General features: G+C 35.9%; 1 protein-coding gene across 4 annotated transcripts in view; it reads right to left on the minus strand.

Annotated features, from left to right (window-relative positions):
- DNAJC13 (DnaJ heat shock protein family (Hsp40) member C13) overlaps nucleotides 1-26,862 on the minus strand; it is a 119,495-nt gene that overhangs the window by 79,180 nt on the left and 13,453 nt on the right. For all 4 annotated transcript variants that reach the window (XM_048216197.2, XM_044383412.3, XM_026497026.4 and 1 more), the window contains exons 2-9: nucleotides 21,097-21,177; nucleotides 7,983-8,058; nucleotides 7,035-7,184; nucleotides 6,553-6,594; nucleotides 3,664-3,864; nucleotides 744-950; nucleotides 557-652; nucleotides 97-188 (exon numbers count right to left, since the gene is read on the minus strand). In XM_048216197.2, the coding sequence (XP_048072154.1) occupies nucleotides 97-188; nucleotides 557-652; nucleotides 744-950; nucleotides 3,664-3,864; nucleotides 6,553-6,594; nucleotides 7,035-7,184; nucleotides 7,983-8,058; nucleotides 21,097-21,164 (932 nt within the window). In that variant the 5' untranslated portion in view covers nucleotides 21,165-21,177. The remainder of the gene's footprint in view (nucleotides 1-96; nucleotides 189-556; nucleotides 653-743; nucleotides 951-3,663; nucleotides 3,865-6,552; nucleotides 6,595-7,034; nucleotides 7,185-7,982; nucleotides 8,059-21,096; nucleotides 21,178-26,862) is intronic.

Raw genomic sequence — 26,862 nt, forward strand, 5'->3', positions numbered from 1 at the left:
TTTCAAAGTTCTAGATTATAAATTTTTTTTTCCTCTCTGATGGCACACTTTGTTTTGCATATACTAGGATCTCAAAAGTTTGATGAATAAAAATACCTTTCTGTTGAAGAATATTTCCGTATTTGCCCTTTTATAAATTCAATGGTAAAAAGTTGTGGATTTTCTGAGTCACAAACCAATGCAAATACCTAATGAAAACAAAAACCAAGTTCAACAAAAGATGTTTCATTTTATGGTATTTCTTTAGAAGAACTACACATTATCATTTTAGCTTACAAAAGTCAATATTTAAAAACTGTTTACAGTATCAGATTTAAGAGCTGCTTAAAAGGCTCATTCAAATTTTCATATAATTGAATAAAAAGTTCCATTCATTGTATACTTTGAAAATAAATTCTGTAATAGTCATTGTTCTAAGTTCAATAAATATCATAATGTAAAGAATGAAATAGATTCTTATTTTTCCATTCTTTAAATGAAAAAATGTTAAAATAGAAAATTATTCTAATTTATCCATAGGAAGAAATCTCACGTAGGCTAATAATGCCAAACTTACTTCTCCCAAAGGCTTCAAAGTCGCAATATTATAGGTTGCGGGATCACGTTCTACTAAACATGTTTCTGTTAGTGCTAGAACTCGTTTTACGGGTTCCTTCAAACAAAATTGAGACACATTAAAAAGTCATTGAAGAAAAACGTCAAAACCTGAGGAACAAATTTTTATCTTTAACACAGGGTCTTACCGAGTGTCTAGGTGATATTTTTTGGACTATAAACTCTGCTAAAGATGTGATGGATTCATCAGTGCTGTATTTTCCAAAGCGAAGATTCAAATATTGCTCAAATTCTAAAGGTTCTTTTCTGATGCGCAGTGAAATGCCTATGTAGTTACCAGCGTGATCTATTGCACTTTTGATAATTTCTTCTCTTTGCTCTGATGCAAATAAATGCTGCACAAATTGTGAAATTTAAAGAGTCAGGATTAAAACAACTAAAATGTGACCATTTTGAATCAACTCACAGGAAAGAGAATGAAGTAGCAATCCTAAAGAAAAACAATGGTAGCTGATCTTATCAAAGGTAAATAAGCAGTGTGTAGTGGTTTTTTTTAAAGATTTTATTTATTTATTCGAGAGAGACAGAGAGAGAGAGAACAAACAGGAGTAGCAGGCAGAGGGAGAGGGAGAATCAGGCTCCCCTGAGCAAGGAGCCTGATGCAGGGCTTGATCCCAGTACCCCAGGATCATGATCCGAGCCAAAGGCAGACACTTAACCAACTGAGCCACCAGGTGCCCTGCAGTGTGTTATTTGAATCACTATTACACTAAGTTAAAATCACAGTCTGGGATATAGAGCCCTGCAAATAACTCATTGAATGGAAATTATCTCATAACTTCTCACAGTCTGATTCCTGTCACCAAGTAGAAAACAGTGTGCTGGAGCTTCAAGAAGGGGTCCCAGGGACCCCAGACAAGTCCAGTGGGGGTAGTGGGTACTACATGGGCAGGATTCCCAGTTTCAACAAAAGTAGCTCTGATTTAATGTTTTTAATATAGTGGGTTTTCTTGCAAGATTACCTTGAAGAATGCTTAAATGTTTACAAGCCATTAACCAATGGACATTACAAATCAACCTCCAGGAGTGTATTTACAAAGGTAAAGATAAGGTATTGCTACTTGCATTTGATGCCTGGGCCAGAAACACTAAATGTGCTGCAAAGGAAAAGCAAGAGAGTGCCATGCAACAAAGAATTGTCCTGTCCATATTCCAATAGCTCCCCTGCTGAGAAACATTGGTTGAGATCATGTTTTAAAACTTGATTTTAGGGGTGCCTGGTTGGCTCAGTCGGTGGAGGGGGTGACCCTTGATGTTAGGTTTGTACGTTCAAGTCCCACACTGGGTGTAGAGATTACTTAAAATAAATACATTAAAATCCTAAAACCTGATTTTATTCCCAGCTGCTTAGGATAGTCACTATGTATGCAGAAGGTACCAGGTAAAGGTTTTCCGTCATGGTATCATATTTGTAGTGAACCGACCCATTTTAACTAGTGCCTTTTAAAAGGCAGAATATGCTTAAAAAGTAGATGATAAAAACTAAAATTTCTTGATGCCATTAAGCAATAATAAAAACTGTTGCCAACTGAGGAGTATTAATTCTCATCCTTAATGTTTACCTTATGCACAATGTAAGGCTTGGCTGAATTATATGGTATAGTTGTCCCATTAAGGTCTGTGAGGCTATATGTATTCCTGTAATTAGGTACGTTTTCCACCAAGGATTTTTTTTTTTTTTTTTTGAGAGAGAGCGAGCGCAGGCAAGTGTGGGGGAGGGGGAGAGGGGGAGAGAGAGAGAGAGAGAATCTTAAGCAGGCTCCACCTCTAGCACGGAGCCTGGAGCCCGACTCAGGGCTTGAGCTCACAACCCTGAAATCATGACTTGAGCCAAAATCAAGAGTTAGATGCTTAAACAATTGAGCCACCAAGGCACCACCCCCACCACCACCACCAAGGAGTTAATCATTACAAATTTCACTGTCCATGGAAGAGAGAAGCCTTTGGACAGCACTTCAACAACAGGTGCTGCTCTAGGGTCGGCGAGGGAACTGATTTTCTCTTTGGGCCTTCACCTTTGGGGTCTAGACTCAGAGGTAACAAAATGTCTAGATGTGTGTTCCTAGATGAGGGCATCCATCACCTGGGCAAAGAGTGAAAGATGGAAAAAGGCCTGTAACTCTGAAGAGTTAACATATTTTGTAAACCAAATAGTTTAGCACCTCTCCCCCATTATCATTCCTTTTATTTCCCTTCTGCTACCCTCTAGCCTCTTGTATATCTAAAAGTTCCAGGCTTGCCCTGGCTCTGCTACCCAGAGAAGGATTATTTATCTATATAACACCAAATCTTGGGAGTAGTTGTTCCCAGGCCACTAAGATAGCTAGAGAAATTAAAATTCTCAAGAGAAAGGAATGGAAACTCTATTCCTTGTGGAAACTCTATTGCTCATCTTTGAGATGCAAGATTTAATTAAGGAAGCAAAAAGTTTCTTATAAAAAAAGATGGTCATCACCTATAGCTCAGCTTCTATTACCAATTAACAAATAGAGTCTGAGCATCTTTAGTGGCTTCTACTGTACCACACAATTCACATATAATTCAGAATTTCAAGACAAAAACATGTAATGCACTCCAAATTGGAAGTTTCGATGAATACTCAGATTTCAAATTACAAACAGCTGGGGAAAGGAGGGAAGACTATAAAAATAAAAGATCTTAAATTACTTCTTCAAAGAAAGCTTAGAATCTTTAAGACATTAATACTAATGAAAATAACAACCATAACTACCATTTTACTAAGCCATATATTATGCTAAACATTTATGTAAGTTATCTCACAGGATCCTCAAAAAAAAAAAACAAAAACAAAAACAAAAACACACACACACACAAACAAAACCTATGCCATACATTTTACTCTCCCCACTTTAAAAAGCTCTAAGTTGAGATTCAAGCTCAGATCTCTTTGCTAAAAAAGCCTGCACGCTTAATACCAGACTTCCTTCCAGAAGACTCCTGTGAAATTTGAAAATGAATTGTAAAAACGCTGCTCTCCTTCAAATGGTCATGCCTCTTTTCAAAAGACTTTTTAAAAATACTACTTACCAATCTACTAAATCCTCCGTAAAGTATACAAAACCCTCCTTGATAATCAGAGAGATCTACAAAGCCTTCAATATTTCTATAGTCATAGGAACAGAGGACTTTGTTGGTTGCAGGATTAATTTGGTCAAAGCCTCCAGGAGTTACTTCTAAAATGACAGGTTTTCTTGTATCACTCCAGTGATGCTTATAGCAGTTATATCTCTAGAGAGAGAAATAATATTACTCTTAGGTTCATATTTAAGCTTATCATAAAATAAAGTTATACTTAATGTATCAGTCACTGCTAAGACAACCAGAAATCTAAACAATAATTATAAATATTTAGAGCTACTATCCAAATTATTTAAAAACATTAATTTTAGCTATTTGGAGGTTTGTATTTAAGAATGTTCACTCAAACTGAAGATACTATATGTTTTTTAAATTAACAAAGGTTTGGGTTACAATATTTTATGAACAATTCTGAGTCAGTCTTACACAAAGCTATTCAAAAAAGAGAAAGAAAGAAAGAAAGAAAGAAAGAAAGAAAGAAAGAAAGAAAGAAAGAAAAGAACAGTCCTAAAAGAAATGTTACTCTGAAAGTTTTATTGGGAATAAAGGTTTCAACTTTTGTTGGAGGATTCTTTTATTTCAACTTACACATGGAAAAGAGGTAAGTCACATTTTGAGGAAGCTACAGTGTTCAGTTTAAACAATCTGAGCTGGTTCAGTATGCTAATATATTTTCTTTCTACACACACAAAAATGCTGAAGCCTCAGTCTGACCTTAGGCTTTTCTAATCACACCAATGGGAAGTTATAAATCTGATTGCATTAGCAAGTAAAATTCCAGTTAGATAATAACATTCCTTTGTAAATTAAAGTACCTACTATCAGAAATGATTAGAATGGTCAACACCCATTTACTACCCAGTTTTATTCTTAAAAAGAAAAAAAAGTTTAGGTGAGGCTGCTAACCAAAATGTTACAAGAGAAAATAATTTAAAATAAAGACAAAATGAGGCAAGAAAAAAAGTAACCATGTGTCAGATGTGAAATGACTATCCCCTCACCTATTCAAAAAGTCCACAAAGTTTTCCACTGAACAATATAAAGAGGAACACATGGTCAATTACAGGACTCTTCAGGTGAAAGCAGATCGGTTGCTCAGGAGTATAACTATTTCTAATACTGAACAGGTAGGTATTCAGAAGAGTAAGGCATTAAAAAATAAACACCTACACAACACCCCAACACTAAACCCAGCAATGAGCCTCAGTTTGGCTCAGGGTCATGACATCAAGTCCCCTCAGCATCATGGATCAATGGCATAATAATGCACATTATAGTTCCATAAAAGGAATTCTGCAGAAAGACAAAGGGCCTGCATTAACCCAAGAATATATTTAGAACCTTGATTCTGATCTAAAGGATGGAGCAGTGCCACTTCTCTCCAGAAAAAGGGAAGCCACAAAAATGGTGGTGCTTTTCCAAACTAGACTTGTTCACATGCGCCAACCCACTCTGCAGTCTCTATTCCCCCCAGCTGATAATCAACTGTGATAATGAGATGTGCTGACAGAAACACATCATTATCCCCCAGGATTGCAGAGGCCAAAAGAGACAGACTTAGAGATCTGATTTAGAGTACATCTAGGGACAACTGAAGACCTGAGGGTCAAATTCAATTTATGCAAGAGTATTTGCCAGCAGAGCATCTGGGGGAGGAAGAGGTACCATTTATTACTGATTAAAACTAGGCAGACTGACTTTTAGGCAATCTTTTAGAGACACTGTTACCACCTCAGTTTTGAAAAGTATTCAGTGGCTGAAGTTAACTGATAAAAAGGGAAGCTTATAAACAAAATCTAAAAGTATGCTTTTGGAAGCAGTTGTTTTTCCAAACAGACAGAAAACTCAACTGCTAACATAAAGTAATTAAAATAAGCAAACCAAATTACAATTTATAGAAATCTGACTGTGGTTCACGAGGAACAACAAACAAGCAGCTTGCCAACTGCCATTAATCTATTTTAAATGGCTCCTGAGCAGCCAGTCAGTTGCTTGACTTGACATCAGTGAGGCTTCTGGGATGCTAAAACTAGCAGCAGAACATCCAAAGGAAGGATGCGGGCTTAAAAAGACAGGGAAATGCTGCTGCCAGCTTCTCAGAATTCAGTTCCTGCCTTTTACCGGAAGCCAGAGTTCTGAACAGTGCTACCAGTTTAGGCATTATTCTGTCCCCATCCCCGTTACAAAAGCAATATCTTCTCATGAAAAGAAAGTCCGCATTTCAAGGGAGTGAAAAAAGCATAAACTCCCATCTCCCCTCCTCAGAAGTCTCTGATTTAGTTTAAATGCTATTGTAACATGACTGGAGAATACCTGAGAAAGTTATGGAGATTCTAAAAAGCACCCGTGGCTTCCCCAAAGCTGTCAGTGCACCATGCAAGCCTTATTAGCAGCCAGATCCAGTGCAAGAATGTATAAAAAGTTTTGATATACTCCAAACTTCTTAAAACCTTAATACTTCTGAAATAGGAAAATCCTACATCAAACAACTAATGCATGTTCCAGCAGGTATTATCCACAGTGTGATGCTTACTGTTGCTGTTTAGAATATTGAATAAAGAGCACCTGAACTATTATAGCACTGGCTTTAATGTTCCATAGTTCTGCCTGAAAACTTTTTCCCCAACTATCGACATTAACAGTCATAAATCTAATTCCTCATATTGGAGTTTCCTGTTAAACTACATTCATCTCTCACACAATGCCAGAAAACATTAAATGATGATTCTTATTTCCCTCTAGCTTTGCCATAAAAGAAGCGCACAGATCACAGAATGATTTCTGTAATAAATGGCAACATTAGAATAAAAATAGATACTAATATTGTTAAATACTTGCCCTTCCTGTGATTTTTCCTTCTGAAAAATCAGTTCTAAATCTCTGAAAGAGAAAACATAATCACAGTTTATGACAACAGACTGGTAAGGAAGACTCACAGTTCAGTCCTTTCTATCCAAAACATGTAAAATCCCAACCTGATAACCTTGATATTAAAAAATATAATTGAAGTTATAGTTTAAGATTGTTCAATAAAAAATGTGTGGAACTTCACTGAAAAGCAAGACAGATTAAACATACAACCGCTTTGCTCTATATACACGCTTAAAAAGGCTAAAAACACTATTAAATATACAGGATTTTTCAGCCTTTCAGTTAGAGAAAGTGAAAGTTTCACAGAATCAAGTTAATGGTCAATAAGAAAAAATAAGCAGTGTGGGAACAAAGGCTCAAAACATTAATATCTGTACTTTAATGTAACTGTTTCATTTTAAAAAAAAAGAACAGAGAAATTTAGCTTATTAATATGGAACTGTTCTTACCAATGCTTCTGTAAGAAGTTCTGTTCTGTGCTCTGTAGAAAATTTTAAAGTTTCTGACTTTTTCCCACTGCCTTTACGAAATGTGAGGTTGAATTCTGTTCCTTGTCCTTTTCCAACGGGACTGATGCTGCAAATGTCTCCATAAGGCCACTAAAAGAAAGAAAAATTCTTCCAACTGATGCTATATTAAATACTATTTTTACTACTTTACTTTCACAATCACTGATTAAAGGAGAAAAATCTTATAAAATAATACAGAGGCCTAGAAGATGTTATATCTCAGAGTAATTCTGTAACAAATGCTTTTAAAGGTTTTCAGTTATCAGAGACAATAAAAATCCCATCTGTATTCCAATTTTAATAATTAATGACATTAATCCAAAGCAATTAAAATACATAAAAGTGAAAAGAAGTGAGGAATAAAATTTTGATTACCTACAGATCTGTTAAAACGAAGAGACAAAAAGGAATCTGTAAAACATGCCTACTTTAGAAATAAAAATAAGCTAGAATATACTTATATATGTTTACTTATCCATATTCAAGTTGGTCTTGCCTTTATAAACAGTAACCCTACTTCCATAAGTATTTTCCAACCACTGCACTATGACTTAATTTATGTTTGCCTTTATTGCAGCTCCAATATAGTCTTTGAAATTATAAAGAACTAATGTATCAATTTACATAAAAGAGATGGCTACCATCAAAAGCAAATATCAAAAAGTTATACTACTTAGAGCCTAGAAAAAAACATTTGTCACTACCCTCTCTTATTTACTTATTTTTGGTAGTCGGCACCAAGTATTATTTTAGCATATCCATCTCTTTCAAAGTTGACTTTTCTAACCTAAAATACTGATTTCAGGCCAGGGAAATCATGGGTCATAACCTAGCTTTTAAAATTCAAATGGAATTCAAAAAATGCCTAACAGCTACTAACATGATTACCTGATTTGTTACTTCTAAGGTATTGGGATTATATGTAGTAATCGCATGGGTTCCAACTGAAAAGACACGCTTATACCTACAAAGAAAGACAAGTACTTAAATTTAGTCTTAAATAAAAGAAACATTTTATAATAAAATATATGATATTAACACAAAAGGAATATTTCAACAAACAGAAATGTATCAGTTCAATGCTAACTAAATATAGCTTAGTTTTATATTCTAAAGTGTTACTAAAACCTACCCACTACCACTCACTTTACTTGTGAACTAATAAGATCTTTAAGTAGAGAACAGGACCTATGCAAGCTTGAGTTGTTAGTATACATGAAGTTAACAAAATACTGGAGGATACCAAGATTCTAAATGGGAAAATTTTATTAAGAACAACAACACTCCACTCTACTAATTCTTTAAAAATACCCTTTCAACAACATCATGATGCAAAGAAGGAAAACTTATGGCCTGCAACTGGTCAGTCACAGCAGTATTCTGGAATCTTAGTAATTTCTATTTAAGCAAGTACCTATTACATTTAAGTGTTGCAATTTTATAGAAGTAGGAAGCCTACACCACAGACAAGCAAGTTTCACTTCTCACTTCACTTCTTTCACATCTAAGGAGAAAATCACTTGGGTATCAATAATCCTTTAGGAGACGAATTCATAATGATAAAAATAGAAACTGAATTAGAAAAACTTAAAGAGGGGCGCCTGGGTGGCACACCGGTTAAGCGTCTGCCTTCGGCTCAGGGCGTGATCCTGGCGTTATGGGATCGAGCCCCACATCAGGCTCCTCCAATATGAGCCTGCTTCTTCCTCTCCCACTCCCCCTGCTTGTGTTCCCTCTCTCGCTGGCTGTCTCTATCTCCGTCAAATAAATAAATAAAATCTTTAAAAACAAAAAAAGAAAAACTTAAAGAATTAGTTCTTTAAAAATAAAATACATAAAACATCAGCTACTCTAAGAAAACACAAAAACAAAATTAAGAATATGTAAGATTGATAATCATAGATACAGAAGAAATAATGTGTGTAACTATGCAGATAAATTTGAAAGTTATGAATAAATCAACCCCTTTATAGAAGAACTTAAGAAAGCTGCGAAGAATTACAACCTACAGAAGCACCATGGCTCAAACAAGAAGATGGACCTTAAAGGAACAGGTAAGTCCCACGCTTCTTAAGTTGTTCCAAGAAACAGACTAAGGACAGTTTCTCAATTCTTTCAGTGATAACTAAAATCTGGTAAGACAACACAAGAAAAAAGATATATCAATCTATTTTTAAAATAAATATTAGCAATAAGAATAAAGTAGCTCAGGGCGCCTGGGTGGCTCAGTCAGTTAAGCATCTGCCTTTGGCTTGGGTCATGATCCCAGCGTCCTGGAATCAGTCCCCCACAGGCTCCTTGCTCAGCAGGGGTCTGCTTCTCCCTCTGCCTGCCACTCTCCCTGATTGTACTCTGCCTCTCTGTGTCAAATAAACAAAGTCTTAAGAAAAAAAAAAAAAAAAAAAGAATCAAGTAGCTTATTAAAATAGTAGTACACCATGACCAAAGAAGGTTCATTTTAGGAAAATAGAGTTCAACATTAGAAAAATCTATTAATATAACTGGTCATATCTACTGAAGTACCTACTTGTATTTTAGTTAAGAGATTTTTAAATTACCAAAACTGGATGTTAAATACAATAAAATGCCTTTTTGATATCTATGAAAATCATGTTTTTCTGCTGCTAATACAGTAGAAAGACACACATGCCTTAAACCAATAGCCATTATCAGACTTGAGGGTAACATACTAGAAGGATTTCCACTGAGATCAAGACAGATCTTTCACAATTTAATTTTTCTATTTCCATTTTTTCCTAATTAGTATATTATATAAAAATTTCTAAGTTATTCCCATTTGGGAAAAAAATGATAGATTTTATTAATCTTTACCATACAGTCATTAAAAAAGTATTGCCAAACTACAAATATTTTTTTCACATGTTTAAAATAGACTGGGAAATGATCTAAAGAATGAGAATACCCTCTTCTAACATAAAAACATTCATTTGCTGCTTTCTAAAGCCAGGCGAGCCTTGAGAGATTGGTGAAGTACATGAGGATTAACCTAAACAGCTAAAAAGTCTCGGAACTTCAGAGGCTTTTATCAGTTAACAGGGACAAAGAAATAAGATCTTGTTGAATCACTATCTGCCTCAGAAGACTGCACAATGAAATCAAATATGACAGAAATGTGAAGTCACAAATTCTAACTTTCAGAATCTACTGGAGAGTCAAACATGCCAAATTTTATAATCCCGAAATGACACCAAAGAATTTGTTTACTTTACTTTGAGAGCAAAAGTAGAAGAATTAAAGGTCCGTAATGTTTCCAATGTCAAGTAATGCTGTCACGTTCAAAGTCTTAAAGGATCTCAGCTAATAAGATATTCTTTTCAACTCTAAACTAATTTCCTCCACACAACTAAAGCCCTTCTAACATCCTTCACGTGTAACTTTGTTGTCTAGATCAGTGCTGTGCAAAGAACTTTCCAAGAAGATGGAAACGTTCTGTATCTACACTAATGATGTAGCTGTGAGTCGCATGTAGCTATTGAGAACTTGAAATGTGGCTAATGCAAGTGAATTTTAAATTTTATTTATATTTAATTACTTTAAATTTAAATAGTCACAGCTGCTTAGTGACTACCATAACTGGAGATAGTACATTCTAGATCCTTCAGGAAAAGGATCCTGGAGTTAAGTGTCCATTAGGCCCAAAATACCATCAAGACTAGTAAACTCAGACCTATCTTTCAGACAAAATACTGAGCTCTACAACCTCCTTAAGAAGAAAGCTGTAAGGAAATTCTTAAGAGAATTCTCTTCTATTCTCCTCTTTCCCCCTTCCATGAGAGCTCCTCCTACCTCCGTCCTCTAGAATGGCCACTGCACTTTAAGTATAGAACAAATACTTCTAGGTCATTAAAAACACCTTTACAAGCAGCCCTAAACCTTCGAAGAGTACCTGTAAAGCCTCCTTAGAATAAAATCTAAATGATCTCTCATGTATGGTGTGTTAGTCACACTTGCAAACCTACGAATTTTTTTTTTTTTTTTTTTTTTGTATCTTTTACTAAGTCACTGGTCACAAAGAAAAAAGATTCCCTAAGTTCAGGGAGGTACAAGTCTTCGTTATCTTGAAACTCTGAACTCCTCACCTAAGGCCCAGCACTGCATACAGCACATGCTCAGTGTTTGTCGAACAGCTAAATAGACCAACCTATACAATCGCAAATCAACATGCACTCAAAACTATGACCTGTTCATTTAATCTTGTTTTTAAAACAGAATATATGTCAGATAGCAACTAATTCCACACCAGTTTTTTAGTCATAACCACTATAACATCAGGAAATGACTAGGGTCTTATTTTTATGAAATACTCCCATTTTATTTGCTATCTGCAAAGAGAAAATGCCATTTATAAATTATAATAATTTAACTTGCTGTTCTTACAGGTTTGAAATGAATTTGTTGGTTAATTCGTTAAAGTTATCATACTAAAATTTCTTTTTTTCTTTTAAAGATTTTATTTATTTATTCGACAGAGATAGAGACAGCCAGCGAGAGAGGGAACACAAGCAGGGGGAGTGGGAGAGGAAGAAGCAGGCTCCCAGCGGAGGAGCCTGATGTGGGGCTCGATCCCATAACGCTGGGATCATGCCCTGAGCCAAAGACAGACGCTCAACCGCTGTGCCAACCAGGCGCCCCCATACTAAAATTTCTTATAAAATACAGCTACACTAAAACCAAATAACGAAAGGAACAAAGACTAAAGTAAACAAGATGTATGAGAAACTTATGACAGATGATGCCATCTACATAATATGAAGAACTGTAAAAGCGACCACTTTTCCCCCAACTGAGAAATTGAAATTCATTATTGACTTTACTTATTATTGCACTTGTTCCCGTTTTACTCAGGAACTAAAGTTACACAAATCATTAAATATCTACAGGAAATAAGGCATTTTCTTCCCTCAAGTGTTTACAACTCTCAGATTTCTTCTTATATGACAGCTTAATAAATAATATAATTTACATTACCCATTAACTTTAATATTATTTAGAATCAGGAAACTAAAGCTATTTAAATAAAAAACATATTTGAGGCACCTTTTCTATGGGGCATTTTGCTCCCATAACAATTGGTGGTAAAGATAGGAACAAGTAAAAAGGTGCTAATGATATTACTGACAGAGATAAGAAAGATCATCTGAAACAAAAACCACTGAAGCAAAAGCTGGGGATGTAATCTAGTTCTGAATTTGACAGATAATGTTCAGATTTTTTTAACAGACTAAACTTAACTTACATTAAAACGAACACTCCTGCATTATTCTAATTCCTGCAGATAAAAATGTTATGCCATTCTTTTTTTTTTTTTTAAGTAGGCACAACACCCAGCGTGGAACCAATGCAGGGCTTGAACTTACCCTGAGATCAAGACCTGAGCTGAGATCAGCAGTCAGATGCTTAACTGACTGAGCCACCCAGGCACCCCTATGTTGTGCCATTCTTATATTTTATAATCCTTATAAATATTGCTTTCCTTTTTGAAATAACTTCTCAAGACATTATTTTTTTCCTACAGCAACTATTTTTAGGGAAAAAACCCTCATGTATTAGATAAGATACTGTATTAAGTATTACCATGGATTGAGACCCAGTATTAAATGAGCATGTATCAGACCTGGGTTCAAGGACATGGCAGTAAATGAGGGAGTTAGTCCCTCAAAGACCCAGTTTCCTCCCAACATTTTTATTTTTATTTTTTGATAGAGAGGGAGAGAGAGAATCTTAAGCAGACTCCAAGCCCAGCGCGGAGTCGGATGCAGGCTAGATCTCACCCACCCTGAGATCATGCCCTGAGCCAATATCAAGAGCCTGGCCACCCAGGCACCCCTCCCAACATTTTATTTATTATTAACTAATTCAAACATTCAAAATGAACTTCAAAGTAGTAAGAGATAAGATACTTGTCGGTCATTGTTTGAAAGTTAATTCCAGACTTGAATACTCTTAATTAGCATGTATCAATTAGACATGTACAATAGTGTCAACAGACGCTCCAAAAATACTGGCCACCATCACAATATTCTTCTGCACAAAATTTCACTACCATTCAACTCTCTCAAAATAGAGAAAATTCAACATTACTTTCTTTTTGTAAAGTACAGAAAAAGCTTATGTTTACTATAAAATAATGGTTCTCAAATTTCTTGAGGTCATAAAACCTTTGTGTATTACTTTTAAAGTTAAGAACCTCCCATCCAAGTACTAACCAGGCCTGACCCTGCTTTGCTCCTGAGATCAGACAAGATCAGGCGCATTCAGGGTGTTATGTCTGTAGACTTAAACAACCTCAATGCTTTCAGTAGACAGTCTATGCAATTGGCCTCATATAAGCCAAACAGACCTAATCAGACTTGGAAGACAGCTTTTATGTTACCTAGCCTAGTCCCCATAACATATAGCTTGAACCTTTATAGTACCATGGGCAAAGTTGGCTAGTTTTAATTGTTCATTACTGTGCAAGGGAACTAACTAACCTTCCTTAAGAGTAATTGTTTTTTTTCCCCAGTATGGTAGATATTAACCATTGTTCCTTAGAATTAAGCCAATATATCCTGTCACACAAATTTCACCTGTTGGTTCAAGTTCTGGCTTTCAGCTTCACATAGGATATAATAATTTTTCTGCCAACCAGACTTCACTTTGAATCCTCTTTCCTAAGCTGAACACCGTAGTTTCTTCGACCATTTTAAAGTAAGTTTTGGCTACTAATTTCTAAGAAGCTGTTAGGATTCTCACAGAACCTAGGGTTTTTCCTTTTACTATTAAAAGCTTCATAATCCAGTTACTTGAATTAGAATTTTAATCCATCAAATAATGAAACTAAGGATAAATGAAGTACAAGGTTTCTCAAAGAGTCAGGAGATCAATGGTAAGCAATGCTGAAGGAGGCACTATAGCTTACTAGTTTAGCCCACCAGCTCTGGAGTCACTGCCTGGGTTCGAATTCACTTTCTATGTAGCCTCTGCTAATTTGCTTAACCTCTCTAAGCTTCAGTTTCTCCATCTGAAAAATGTGGATAGTATAATATCTATCTCCTAATGTGAGGATTAAAAGAAATCATCCATGTAAAGTATTTGTCACTTGCTATTTATAATCAGTAAATGTTAGCTATTCTTATTGCTATTATTCTGTTGACTGAGTAACAGGGGAGGAGTTCCAAACCCCATTAGAGTAAATGAATTAATTATAGTTAGTATCATTGTGTTTCCAGTAACCATAACTGCTAAATTCATACCTAACACATAGAACAAAATTAACAGGCAAAGTGGTCATTCCTATGCCTGTAATACCAGGATACTCTGATTCTGGCCAAACACCACTTGAAAGATCAGTTTCTCCTGAAATGACCCACTCACATCAGAAGTTGTATTCCTCAGAAAGGAGGAAGAAGGAATGTGTAGCACATACTCTCTGCAAATGTCTATTTCAATAACTCAGTAAGAAAATGTCCCATTTCTTTCAGGGGAAATAAAGCACAATCCATGAAATTAAGGGCTTAAATTTCATGATGCAAGGTCCATATTTTTTCCAGCTCAGATAGAGCCATTTTTTTAAATATTTTTAATTTTTAGAGCAGTTTTAGGTTCACAGCAAGATTAAGCGGAAGGTACAGAGATTTCCCAAATACTCCCTGCCCCACCCATGCACAGCCTCCCTCACTATCCTCCACCCACAGTGGTGCATACACTTGTTACAGCTGCTGAACCTACACTGACACATCATTTTCAACCCAAGTACAATTTACATTAGGGTTCACTTTTGATGTTGTACATTCTACGAGTTTGGACAAATGTATAAAGACATGTACACCAACTGTTACGGTATCATACAGAGTAAGTTTCACTACCCTAAAAATCCTTTGTGATCCACCTTTTATCCCTTCCTCCCCACTAAGCCTTGGCAGCCACTCCTCTTTTTAATGTCTCCAAAGTTCTGCCTATTCTGCAACGTCATATAGTTGGAATTATACACCATGTAACCTTTTCAGACTGGCTTCTGTCACTCAGTAATATGCATTTAAGTTTCTTTCATGTCTTTCCTAGCTTGATGGTTGATTTCATTTTAGCACTGAATAATATTCACCATCTGCATTGGGTGATTATGAATAAAGGTGCTACAAACATCGGTGTGCAGGTTTTTGTGTGGATGTAATTTTCAACTGTTTTGGGTAAATACTATGGAGTGTGATTGCTGGACCATATGGTAAAAGGACACTGAATTTCGTAAGAAACCACCAAAGTGGCTGTTCCATTTTGCATTCCCACCAGCAACAGATGAGAGTGCCCTTTGCTCCACATCCTCACCAGCATTTGGCACTGTCGGTGTTCTGGCCTATCCAATGACTGTGTAGTAGTATCTCTACATTTGCATCTCCCTGATGACTGATGATGTGAAGTATCTTTTCATATGTTTTGTCATCTGTATTTCTACTTTGGTGAGATCCCTGTTAAAGTCTTTGGCTCATTTTTTTAATTGGGTTGTTTTCTTATTGTTGCATTTTAAGAGTTCTTTGTATACTTTGAATAGTCCTTCATCAAGGGTCTTTTATAAGTCTTTTCCCCCAACTTGTTTTTACATTCTCTTGACAGTGTCTTGTGCAGAGCAGAAGTTTTTAATTTTAATGAAGTCCAACTTATCAATTCATTTTTCATGGGTCACATCTTTGGTGTTATATCTAAAACGTCATTACCAAACCCAAGAGTCATCTAGGTTTTCTCCAATGTTATCTTTTAAGACTTCTGTGTTTCACATTTAGATCAGTGACCAGTTTTAATTTTTGTGAAAAGTGTAAAGTCTGTGCTTAGATTCTTTTTTATTTATTTACTTATTTTTTGCATGTTCATGTCCAGATGATCAGCATTTGTTGAAAAGACTATTTTTGCAACAACACTGTGTGAAAATACAAAATTCCTAAAAAGCAGATGCATTATTATTTGTACTTCTGAATGGAAAAATGTTTGAATCCCAGACTGCCTGATAAAAACCACAAAGAAATATATAAAGAAAACACAAAAACAGTTCAGGATGGACTCCTCTGAGGTTTAGAGGCTGGCAGGGTTAAGAACAAGATCAATAAAGCAAGGGAAAAAACCCTCAGGATTTCTAGGATTATAAGAGTTGGTGACATTTGTAAATTCCAGATGGCTAAAGAGAAGAGTATCTCTTCTTTTGCAAGATTCCATTTCTACACATAAGAAAGGTATCAGAAATTTGCCAGCTTCACCTTCAGTTGACCTATCTCTCGATTTCCTGTATCTAGTCACTACACAGACTGTATATGAATGTCATAAGCACCAGCCATTTAATTCCACAGACTGATTACCATATATCCATCCCAACGTATTAAAATCTACTTCAGATACTAAAGTGCTACTCTGAAATTCAGAGCACTTGCTACAATTAATGTATGCAAATATCGAAGTGATCCACAGGTAGATTTTACTTGTGATTTCCAACCAGAAAAAAACTAAAAACCTGTATTTTGAAAATCACCCTAAAGTTTCAAAAAGTGAATCTGCACTTCTGCTTTAACTGAAACATATGCACCCTCCTTCCTATTAGAAATGGTTTCCTTAGGCCAAAAAGGACACTTTGCTCTTTCATGAAAGAAAAGTGTTTTTTACTCCTGAAATCTACTCCCCCTTCTTGCTCATTCCAGAGCAAATATACAGTTATGTACTTTGCAAGGGGGAAAATGACAAGCAGAGGAGAAAAGGCTACTTTGCCAGCCAAGGAGACTACACTAACCGTGAAAAGACCTGAATTAATAAAAGCATGGAGTAGTGGCTGCAAAATGAGACACATGAAAACTATTACAAAGGTAACATGAAATAGGTCAGGTAACATGAAATAGGTCAGGTAACATGAAATAGGTCACATGAATATCCTCAAGAGAAATATGTAAAGAGGTTACTTTTAATTTAGAGCATATCTAAATATATAGACATATTTAATTTAGACATATTTTTAGTTTAGAAATACACAGAAAGAAAAATATTTATTTATATTTGCTGCCACTATCAATAACATTTTTGTGAATGTTGGGCCTGGGTTAGCAGTGTATATAGGCATGAAGTCACTTAAAACTGAGGCCCTAAATCCCCAAAACCACATGTAAAATTTGTTGTAAATAGACTTATTTCTAGAGAAAGGGTTCAATTAACAACTCTGAAACAACACAGAATTTTTAATGTTAGCCATTTGTTTTTTACATTAAGACTGATGAGGAATGCTTTAAAATTAGATTAGAATTGGCCACATAGAATAGGTTAAGTGTAATAAAAATCTGAGTGCCACATAATAACGTACATGATTAATGAAACAACTATCTCACTCTGAAAATGCAAGATCTTTCAATAAGTTAAAAGCTTCAAGGTGTGTACACTAAAAACAAAATACTGTTGAAAGAAAATTTAAAAGACGTAAATAAATGGAAAGACACCCCACGTTCATGGATCAAAAGTCTCAATATTGTTATGGTGGTAATACTCCCCTATTTGATCCACACGTTAATAAAATCCCTATCAATATCCTAGCTGTATTTTTTGTAAGATTGACTAGCTGACTCTAAAATTCAATATGGAAATGCAAGAGACCCAAAATAGCCTAATCTTGAACAAAGCTGGAACCTCAAACTTCCTAGTTTTAAAACTTAGTACAAAGCTACAGTAATCAAGACAGTATAGTTCTGGTATAAGGTCAGGCATATAGATCAATGGGACAAAACTGGCAGTTCAGAAATAAACCTTTACATTTGTGGCCTATTATTTTTGACAAGAGTGCCAAAACAATTCGACAGGGAAAGAATAATCTTTTCAACAAATGATGCTAGGACAACTGGATAACCACAAGCAAAAAGAATGAAGCTGCATCCCTATTTCACACTTCATACAAAAATTAACCCAAAATCGAAGTAAAATTTTTAGAATATAGGAACAAATCTTACTTGGATTAAGTAATGGCTTCTTAGATATGATACCAAAAGCACAAATTAGCAAAAGAAAAAGATAAACGATTTCATCAAAATCAAAAACCTTGTGCTTCAGGTGATAACCATCAAGAAAGTGAAAAGACAACACACAAAACAGCAGAAAATATCTGCAAATCATGTATCTGATAAGCAACTTGTGTTCATTTTGTGAAAAATATACAAATGGCCAACAAACAGAAAAGATATTCAACATATTAGCCATCAGGGAAATGCAAATTAAAACCACAACAAGGGACGCCTGGGTGGCTCAGTCAGTTAAGCGCCTGACTCTCAGGTCATGATCTCATGGGTTGTGGGATTGAGCCCCACCTCAGGCTCTGCACTCAGCAGGGAATGTGCTTTAACATTCTCTTTCTGCCCCTCCCTCCACTCACGCAGGCACGTGGGCGTGCCGGCACTCAACTGCTCTCTCAAAAATAAATAAATAAATTTAAAAAATAATAAAAATAAACTGACAAGATACCACTTCATATCCATTAGGATAGCAAAATTAAAAAAAGAGAGACAAGTGCTGGTAAGGATGTGGAGAAACTGGATTCCTCATATATTGATAGTAGGATTGCAAAATGCTTTCTGTAGCCACTTGGAAAAGCTTGGCTGTTCCTCAAAAAGTTAAACGTAGAGTTACCATGTAACTCTATATAACTCCTTACAATATCAATTACACTCCTAGGTATGTACCCAGAAGAACTGGAAATACACATTCACCCATAAGGTTACACATAGACATTTATAGCAGCATTATTCCTAATAGTAAAAAAATGGAAACAATACAAATGTCCATCAACTGACGGATGGATAAACAAAATGTCATAAATCCATACAATAGAACATTACTTGGCAATAAAAAGAAATGCGCACGCTACAATATGGATGAAACTTGAAAACATTATGCTAAGAGAAAGAAAACAGTTATACATCTGACTCTTGGTTTCGACTCAGGTCATGATCTCAGGGTCATTGGGATGGAGCCCTGTGTTGCTCTGCACTCAGCACAGAGTTTGCTTAAGATTCTCTCTCCCTCTCCCGTTGCCCCTCCCCCTGCATTAGTGTGCATGCGCACTCGCGCGTGCACTCTCAAAATAAATAAATAAATCTCTAAAAAAAAAAAACTAATCTTGTGACCGAAAGTAGATTAGTGGCTGCCAGATGCTGAGAAGATAGGAAAAAAGGGAAGTAATTACTAATAATATTAGAGAAGATTTTTGGGGAGGTGATGAATGTCCTCCAAAAATGGTTAGTGTCCACTACTCTACTGAATATATTAAAGACCACTGAATGGTACACTTTAAAAAGGTGAATTTTCTGTTATGTAAATTTTATCTTAGTAAAGATGTTATGAAAACAAAAAAGTTTCAAGGTGTCAAAGATGAGGGCAAGGAATTGTGCTGAAAGCACATAAACAGTTCTCCAAATTATTACAGAAGAAAAAAAAAAGAGGATTGTCTTAAGTCTTAGTCACAACTTTCCTAGATAACAAAAAATTTTCCAGATGATCACAATTACTGACAAGCTCACAAAACAAAAAGTATTCAGTAAGCTTATCCTTTAGAATGTTTCAGTATGCTATACTTGTATTAAAAATAGAAGTTACAGGGGCGCCTGGGTGGCACAGTCACTAAGCGTCTGCCTTTGGCTCAGGGCATGATCCCGGCGTTCTGGGATCGAGCCCTACATCGGGCTCCTCTGTTGGGAGCCTGCTTCTTCCTCTCCCACTCCCCCTGCTTGTGTTCCCTCTCTCGCTGGCTCTGTCAAATAAATAAATAAAAAATCTTTAAAAAAAAATAGAAGTTACAGTATGATGATCAGAGCAATCTGCCACCTGAGAAAAAAATAAAAATCATTTCAATGAACAATTTTTTTAAGCCTGATGCAAAGAACTAAAAGAAAGTCACACTACCCTGGGTATGTCAATTTTCTAACTTTGCTCAATGAAATTAAATGAAGAAAAAATTTCAAGACAAATATTTTACAAGTGTAACAGTTATGCTCCTTAATTTAGGAGATCATACAATTGAGTTACTAAAAGGAAACAAACACTCTATCTTTCAAAATTATAGTCAGTTTGCTAACGCAAACCAGAAACGCTACAGAATTCAGATGTTGCACCATTCTAAGAAGTTACTACACTATTACCTAAAAGATGAAAAGTTCAGAAAAAGATCTAAAGTTACTGGCTTTATATACATGGCATAGTTTATCTGAGGTCTGATTTGGAATAATGTGGTCACCTATTTGTCAAAGTGTGGGATACTCATTTTATTTACTACTACTTAAAACGATTAGACAGGAAACTTTTTTGGTACTGGCCAACAGGCGCCACTCACTGAACACTCAATGTATTTAAAGCATAATTTGAAAACCTTCACATGCTCCATGTCACTTCATTTAATCCTCACAGCAATCTGAGGGGTAGGAATTACCACCGGTTTTACAAAAAGGAAACAGAAGTATCAACATCTTGGTCTGACCACGCAGGCTACAAAAAAATGTCACTGCCTCTCCCAAAGAAAAAATAAGATCAAACCCAATTTTTAAAATTCATTATAGGGCTAAAGAAAGATTATAAAAAGCACTACTAGCATATTTCTCTGACAGGCAAATCAACACAAAAATGCAGCCATCACACACAGGTTAGTCTCTGGCCAATAAAGCTGTGAAATTAATACTCTGCCACTACTATATAATCCAACCATTAACTAACAACATCCAAGAAGGTAGACAAATGGTCTGTTTTCCTTTTGTTACTTTTAATTCTTACCAACTCCTTCCTAACACAGACATAGAAAACCATAAATGTCAAAAGGAAAAAAGGACAATAATTTATTCCAAGTGTAGCATTTGCATTTAAAATACGCACATATGCTTTTCAGAAGAGAAGGGCTGAATGGCATAACTGAGCTGTGTGGTACTACTCAAGATACTGAAAGTTAGGTTTAAAATGATACTTCATAGAAGCACAGAAAAATAAAACCAATAGAAATACTTACTTTCCCCTCCATGAATGTTTTGTGGTGTAGAAACATGCCAAATCTTTGTTTTCCCTAATTATGTTCATTTTGTGCTGAAACCTAGAAGATAAAAATATGGCTGAATTTAGTACAGTTATCCTTCAAGTTTTTCCTGAATCTCCAATACCATACTTTCAGAGCTTGCCATATAATACTGATATTTAAGGCACAATTTCTTCCGCAAGACCACAGGTTTTAAGAACAGGCACTGGTCTGTTCACGTCTCCATCACAGACCTTACCACACTATATTGTGATTGTCTGCTCTCCTCCACTACAATGGGTTTCTTGAGGACAAGAATTGCCCTCAACATCCCAAGAGTAGAGAATCTAATAAAAAATGTTCAAGTAAATTAATCTTTAAATCTCACATTAGCAACAATGTCTTGGCACAATACGGGCACCTAAAAATGTTTCCCAGGTATCAAATCCATTCCAAAAGATTTTTGTTGAGTTACTAAGTGCCAGCTGTTCTGCTATCACTGTCACTTTAAGGAGACCCACTATAAATACAATTTAACTTAAAAATAACAATATTTTCATTACAAAAGTAATGCATGTCCACAGTAAAACATCTAAAATGCTCATAAAGTAAATCCTAGCATCTAAAGATAATCATTCTAGCCTCCCTTCTTCTATTTAGAAAAGGCTTTTTTAAAACAAAACTGAGATTGTCAATTGTACTGCTTAAGCCTGTTTTCACACAATATTAACCTTCTTCTATGGAACCTTCTATGGAATTAAATATTCTTTTAAAAAGTTATCCCATGGGGCGCCTGGGTGGCACAGCGGTTGGGCGTCTGCCTTCGGCTCAGGGCGTGATCCCGGCGTTCTGGGATCGAGCCCCACATCAGGCTCCTCCGCTATGAGCCTGCTTCTTCCTCTCCCACTCCCCCTGCTTGTGTTCCTCTCTCGCTGGCTGTCTCTATCTCTGTCAAATAAATAAATAAAATCTTTAAAAAAAAAAGTTATCCCATTGTATGAATATACTAGAACAATGCTACTTATAGTGTAATCACAAGCATCAAGCTAGTTACAGAAATTGACAGTGTTTAGAAACCTAGAAAGTTTGGTGAGTGAACTTCTCTGGTTGAAGAGTACATAGACCAAACAGTTCAGAACTCTCAAACTTTTGTGATGGATCACATGGTAATAGCTTCCTACCAGCCTCATGCAGAGGGACCATGTTATGTGTCATATTTTAAAATTAGTCTACTGACTATAGCCCAGAAGTGTATGAAATCCAGAACCCACTTACTCCATGAAAAAAATTTAAATGTAGCTAATTGTACAGGATAAACTACTGGAACTGTTTACTAAGGAAAAGATTGATAAATTTTGAAAATACTACATAATTTGCTTTATACTGCATAAAAGTTAAAATGAATATGGTCACATTTCTTCTTTTTTGACTTGACCATCTCTCCCTACCCTTAATTAGAAATGTACTTTAAAAAATATATACCAAAGTGTCAATGCACGTTAAATAGCTAGAATTATGGTTCCAACCATATTATGGTTCACACTGGTCTAATTTTTTTTAATCTGCAAGTATCCTTTTAACAACTTGAATAAAACTAATTTCATTCAAAAAAACACTTTTATAACAGCTTTTTAAGATACAATTCACAAACCATAGAATTCACCCTTTGAGTGTACAATTCAGGCGTTTTTAGTATATTCAGAGTTCTACAACCAATACTGTTTTTAGAACATTTTTATCATCCCAAAAAGAAACCCTGTTAGCAGTCACTCCTCATTCCCACTCACTCCCAGCACCTGGCAACCACTAATCTACTTTCTGTCACTATGGATTTGCCTATTTAGACATCTCATATAAATGAATCATACAAAATGTGGTCTCTGTGACTGCCTTCTTTCATTTAGCATGACATTTTCAAAGTTCATCGACACTCTGGCATAGATAAGTTTCCTTCCATTGTATAGATATACCACATTTTGTTTATTTATCAGTTGATGGACATTTGTGTTATTACTTTTTCGCTATTATGAATCATGCTGCTACAAACATTTGTATGAACATGTTTTTATTTCTCTTGAGTATATATACCTGCATAGCAAAAACATTTTAAAAGGCACTGCTATTTTGAAATCGCTTTCTTCATTCCTACTACTTGTTTTTGTATTAGCAAAGTGGGAAGGGCCTCTACCCTATGTAGAACACTCTTCCCCTAGATACCTACATGACTCCCATGTCCTTCAAATCTGTGTCCAAATGTCACTTCTATAATGAGGCCTACCCTAACTATCCTGTTATAAATTGTAATCACTCTCCTCATTCTACACCTTCAAGCCCCTCTGACTTCTGCTCATTTTTCCTCTATGCCACCTTTCACTGTCTAATATGCAATTTATCATCCATCTAATCCATCTAATCCTAAAGCTACCATACCCAGAGAGAAGCATTTCTGTCTGTTAAGCTCATTAATAAATATATATAAATATATATATATCCCCAGAGCCGACAAGAGTGCCTGACACAAAACAGGTGCTCAATAAGTATTTGAGTGAATGAATGAAATTCAACAACCCCACAGGAAATTCTGATGTCCACTTTAAACCTGATGTTCTAACAAGTACTCCTAAATAAGGTTTTGTCAAATCTTCTGGAAAAGCATCAACTCATGCTCTGAGGAATAAGAGAACCACAAGTAACAGCAAGGTTAGGGTAACCTATACTGTTACTAGAGAGGAAATTACAGTCAACTGACATCTTCCTACTAGTGTGTATGGAGACAGCTAAATATAGTCCTGACAGTTGGTGCGTTTTGTTTTTTTCCTGGATTGTGTATCTGAGATGAAATAGGCAGCCAACTAAGAATTAAAACCAGCAAATTTTTTTCCTGCCTTCTAAATCATTTGCCGTAAATGATATCGTGAAAAGAAACTTAGGTAGGATCTCTGAGACTACGCCAAAATAGTGAAAAATATAGTTCTACAGATGTTATCTTTCCCTTATACACTGCAACTGAAGACTGGACTAAGGGAATAAAAAAGGAGGACAGAAAACGTGATGGCCGATAGTAAACAGTGGAGTTTGGATTGCTAGTCCATAACTTAAGATATCTGAATGAGAGACTCTGTACCAAGGCCTATCTTAGAAAAACTAACAAGAGGGGCGCCTGGGTGGCGCAGTCGTTAAGTGTCTGCCTTCGGCTCAGGGAGTGATCCCGGTGTTCTGAGATCGAGCCCCACATCAGGCTCCTCCGCTAGGAGCCTGCTTCTTCCTCTCCCACTCCCCCTGCTGTGTTCCCTCTCTCACTGGCTGTCTCTCTGTCAAATAAATAAATAAAATCTTTAAAAAAAAAAAAAAGAAAGAAAAAAAAAAACTAACAAGAAAATGTACTTGAGTAAAGAGTGACTGATATCATTTAGGGACTTTAAATTTAAAATGTACTGTATGGTGACTAACATAATAAAAAGTTATTATATAAAAAATAAATAAAATAAAATGGAGAGAAAAATAATTAAGACTTTAAAATGACAGCCCCAAAGAACTTAGAGCATGACCCAAGAGGATAAAAAAAAAAAAAAAAAACCTAAAGATGACTTCATAGGTATCACTGATTTGGTGGAATATGTAACTCAAATAGATCTTTTAGGAGGGGAATTAAAACAAGTTTACATCAAGAAGGCTTATCTACAACTTTCTGAAGACCTAGGAACTTGGTGATGATGAAAGCACCAGGCTCCAGAGAGTTCTTAGATTAGGATAGATTAAAAGGAGAAAGGGAGAGAAGATTTAACACACACATTAACATAAAATTAAACTACTAAAATATATACAAATGGTCAAAAGGTATATGAAAAGTTGTTCGATGTCACTTATCAGAGAAATGCAACTCAAAAGCAAAAGAGGGGGTGCCTGGCTGGCTCAGTTGGTGGAGCACGCCAATCTTGATCTCAGGGTTGTGAGTTCAAGCCCTGTGCTGGGTGTGGAGATTGCCATAAATAAATAAGTTAAAATAAATAAAATAAGTTAAAAAAATAAATAAGTTAAAAAAAAAAAAAACCAGGGGCGCCTGGGTGGCACAGCGGTTGAGCGTCTGCCTTCGGCTCAGGGCATGATCCCCGCGTTATGGGATCGAGCCCCACATCGGGCTCCTCCGCTGGGAGCCTGCTTCTTCCTCTCCTACTCCCCCTGCTTGTGTTCCCTCTCTCGCTGGCTGTCTCTATCTCTGTCGAATAAATAAATAAAATCTTAAATAAATAAATAAATAAATAAATAAACCATGAGATATTACCTCAACCTGTTACAATGGCTATTATCAAAACAAACAAAGGAAAAACCCCAAAAGACAGCAAGTTTTGGCAAGGATGTAGAGAAACCAAATATTGTTAGTGGGAATGTAAAATGGTGTAGGCAGTATGGAAAACAGTATAGAAGTTCCTAAAAATTAGGGGCGCCTGGATGGCTCAGTCGTTTAGTGTCTGCCTTCGGCTCAGGGCATGATCCCAGCGTTCTGGGATCAAGCCCCACATCAGGCTCCTCCACTGGGAGCCTGCTTCTTCCTCTCCCACTCCTCCCACTCTCTCGCTGGCTGTCTCTCTCTGTCAAATAAATAAATAAAATCTTTAAAAAAAAAAAAAAGTTCCTAAAAATTAAAAACAGAACTACCATATGATCCAGCAATCAAACCACCAGGTATTTATTCAAAAGAACTGAAATTAGGATCCTGAAGAGCCAACACTCCCATGTTCATTGCAGCATTTTCCATAAGAGCCAGGATGTGGTAAACAACTTCAAGTCCATCAACGGATGAATAAATTTAAAAAACATGGCATACATATATAATGGAATATTATTCAGCCTTGAAAAAGGAAATCTTGCAATATGCAACATGGGTGAACACTGGGGGACATGATGCTAAGTGAAATAAGTCAGTCACAGAAGGACAAATACTGCATGACTCCATGCAGTATTATGAGTTATCTAAAATAGTTGAACTCATAGAAACACAGGGTAGAATAGGTGGTTGCCAGGAACTGGGGTGCAGTAGAAAGGGAGAGTTGTTAATGGGTATGAAGTTTCGGTTGTGCAAGATAATTAGGTTCTAGAGATCTGCTGTACGGCATGGTGCCTATAGTTAACAATACTGTACTGCACACTTAAAAATCTATTAAGAGGACAGATTTCATGTTGTGTTCTCACCACAAAATAAAATTTAAAAAAATTTTAAAGTAAACTACTGATTAACCTGGCCTGATAGAAATACTGATGCAGATAACCATGTTCTCAGAAAAATACAATATCAGATTAAAGAAGTACTTCAACTCTCTGGACATATCAGAAGTTCCTATGGCCAAAATCAGCACACCTGACAATTATCTCTAATATTTTAGGAAGCAAAAGTGATACTGCTATTGTGCATCCAATCCTGAATAAAAACCACCAAAAAAGTCTAGTAAAATGGAAGTGCTTTTTTTTTTAAGAAAATTACTCCTTTATCTAAAAAGCCTACCTTCAGCCATGTTATATATAGGCAGAGGTATATCTGAGGGGTAAGAAAGGGAGAGGATACTCACCTACGTAGGCAAATAAATAAGGGGATAATTCAGTGCTATTTATTACTAGTGTCTGCATAGCCTCATTACGAAAATCAGGATAATCCTTTTTTATTCTGAGCCCTCAGTAAAGATTATCCTGAAATTAGGGAGGCACAGTGACTCTAATAAAAAGATTTAAGACATCCTGAAATTATGCAAAAACTAGGTTTGAGTATTC

Source organism: Ursus arctos, unplaced genomic scaffold (genome assembly GCF_023065955.2).
Source record: "Ursus arctos isolate Adak ecotype North America unplaced genomic scaffold, UrsArc2.0 scaffold_20, whole genome shotgun sequence".
NCBI classification, from domain to species: Eukaryota; Metazoa; Chordata; class Mammalia; order Carnivora; family Ursidae; genus Ursus; species Ursus arctos.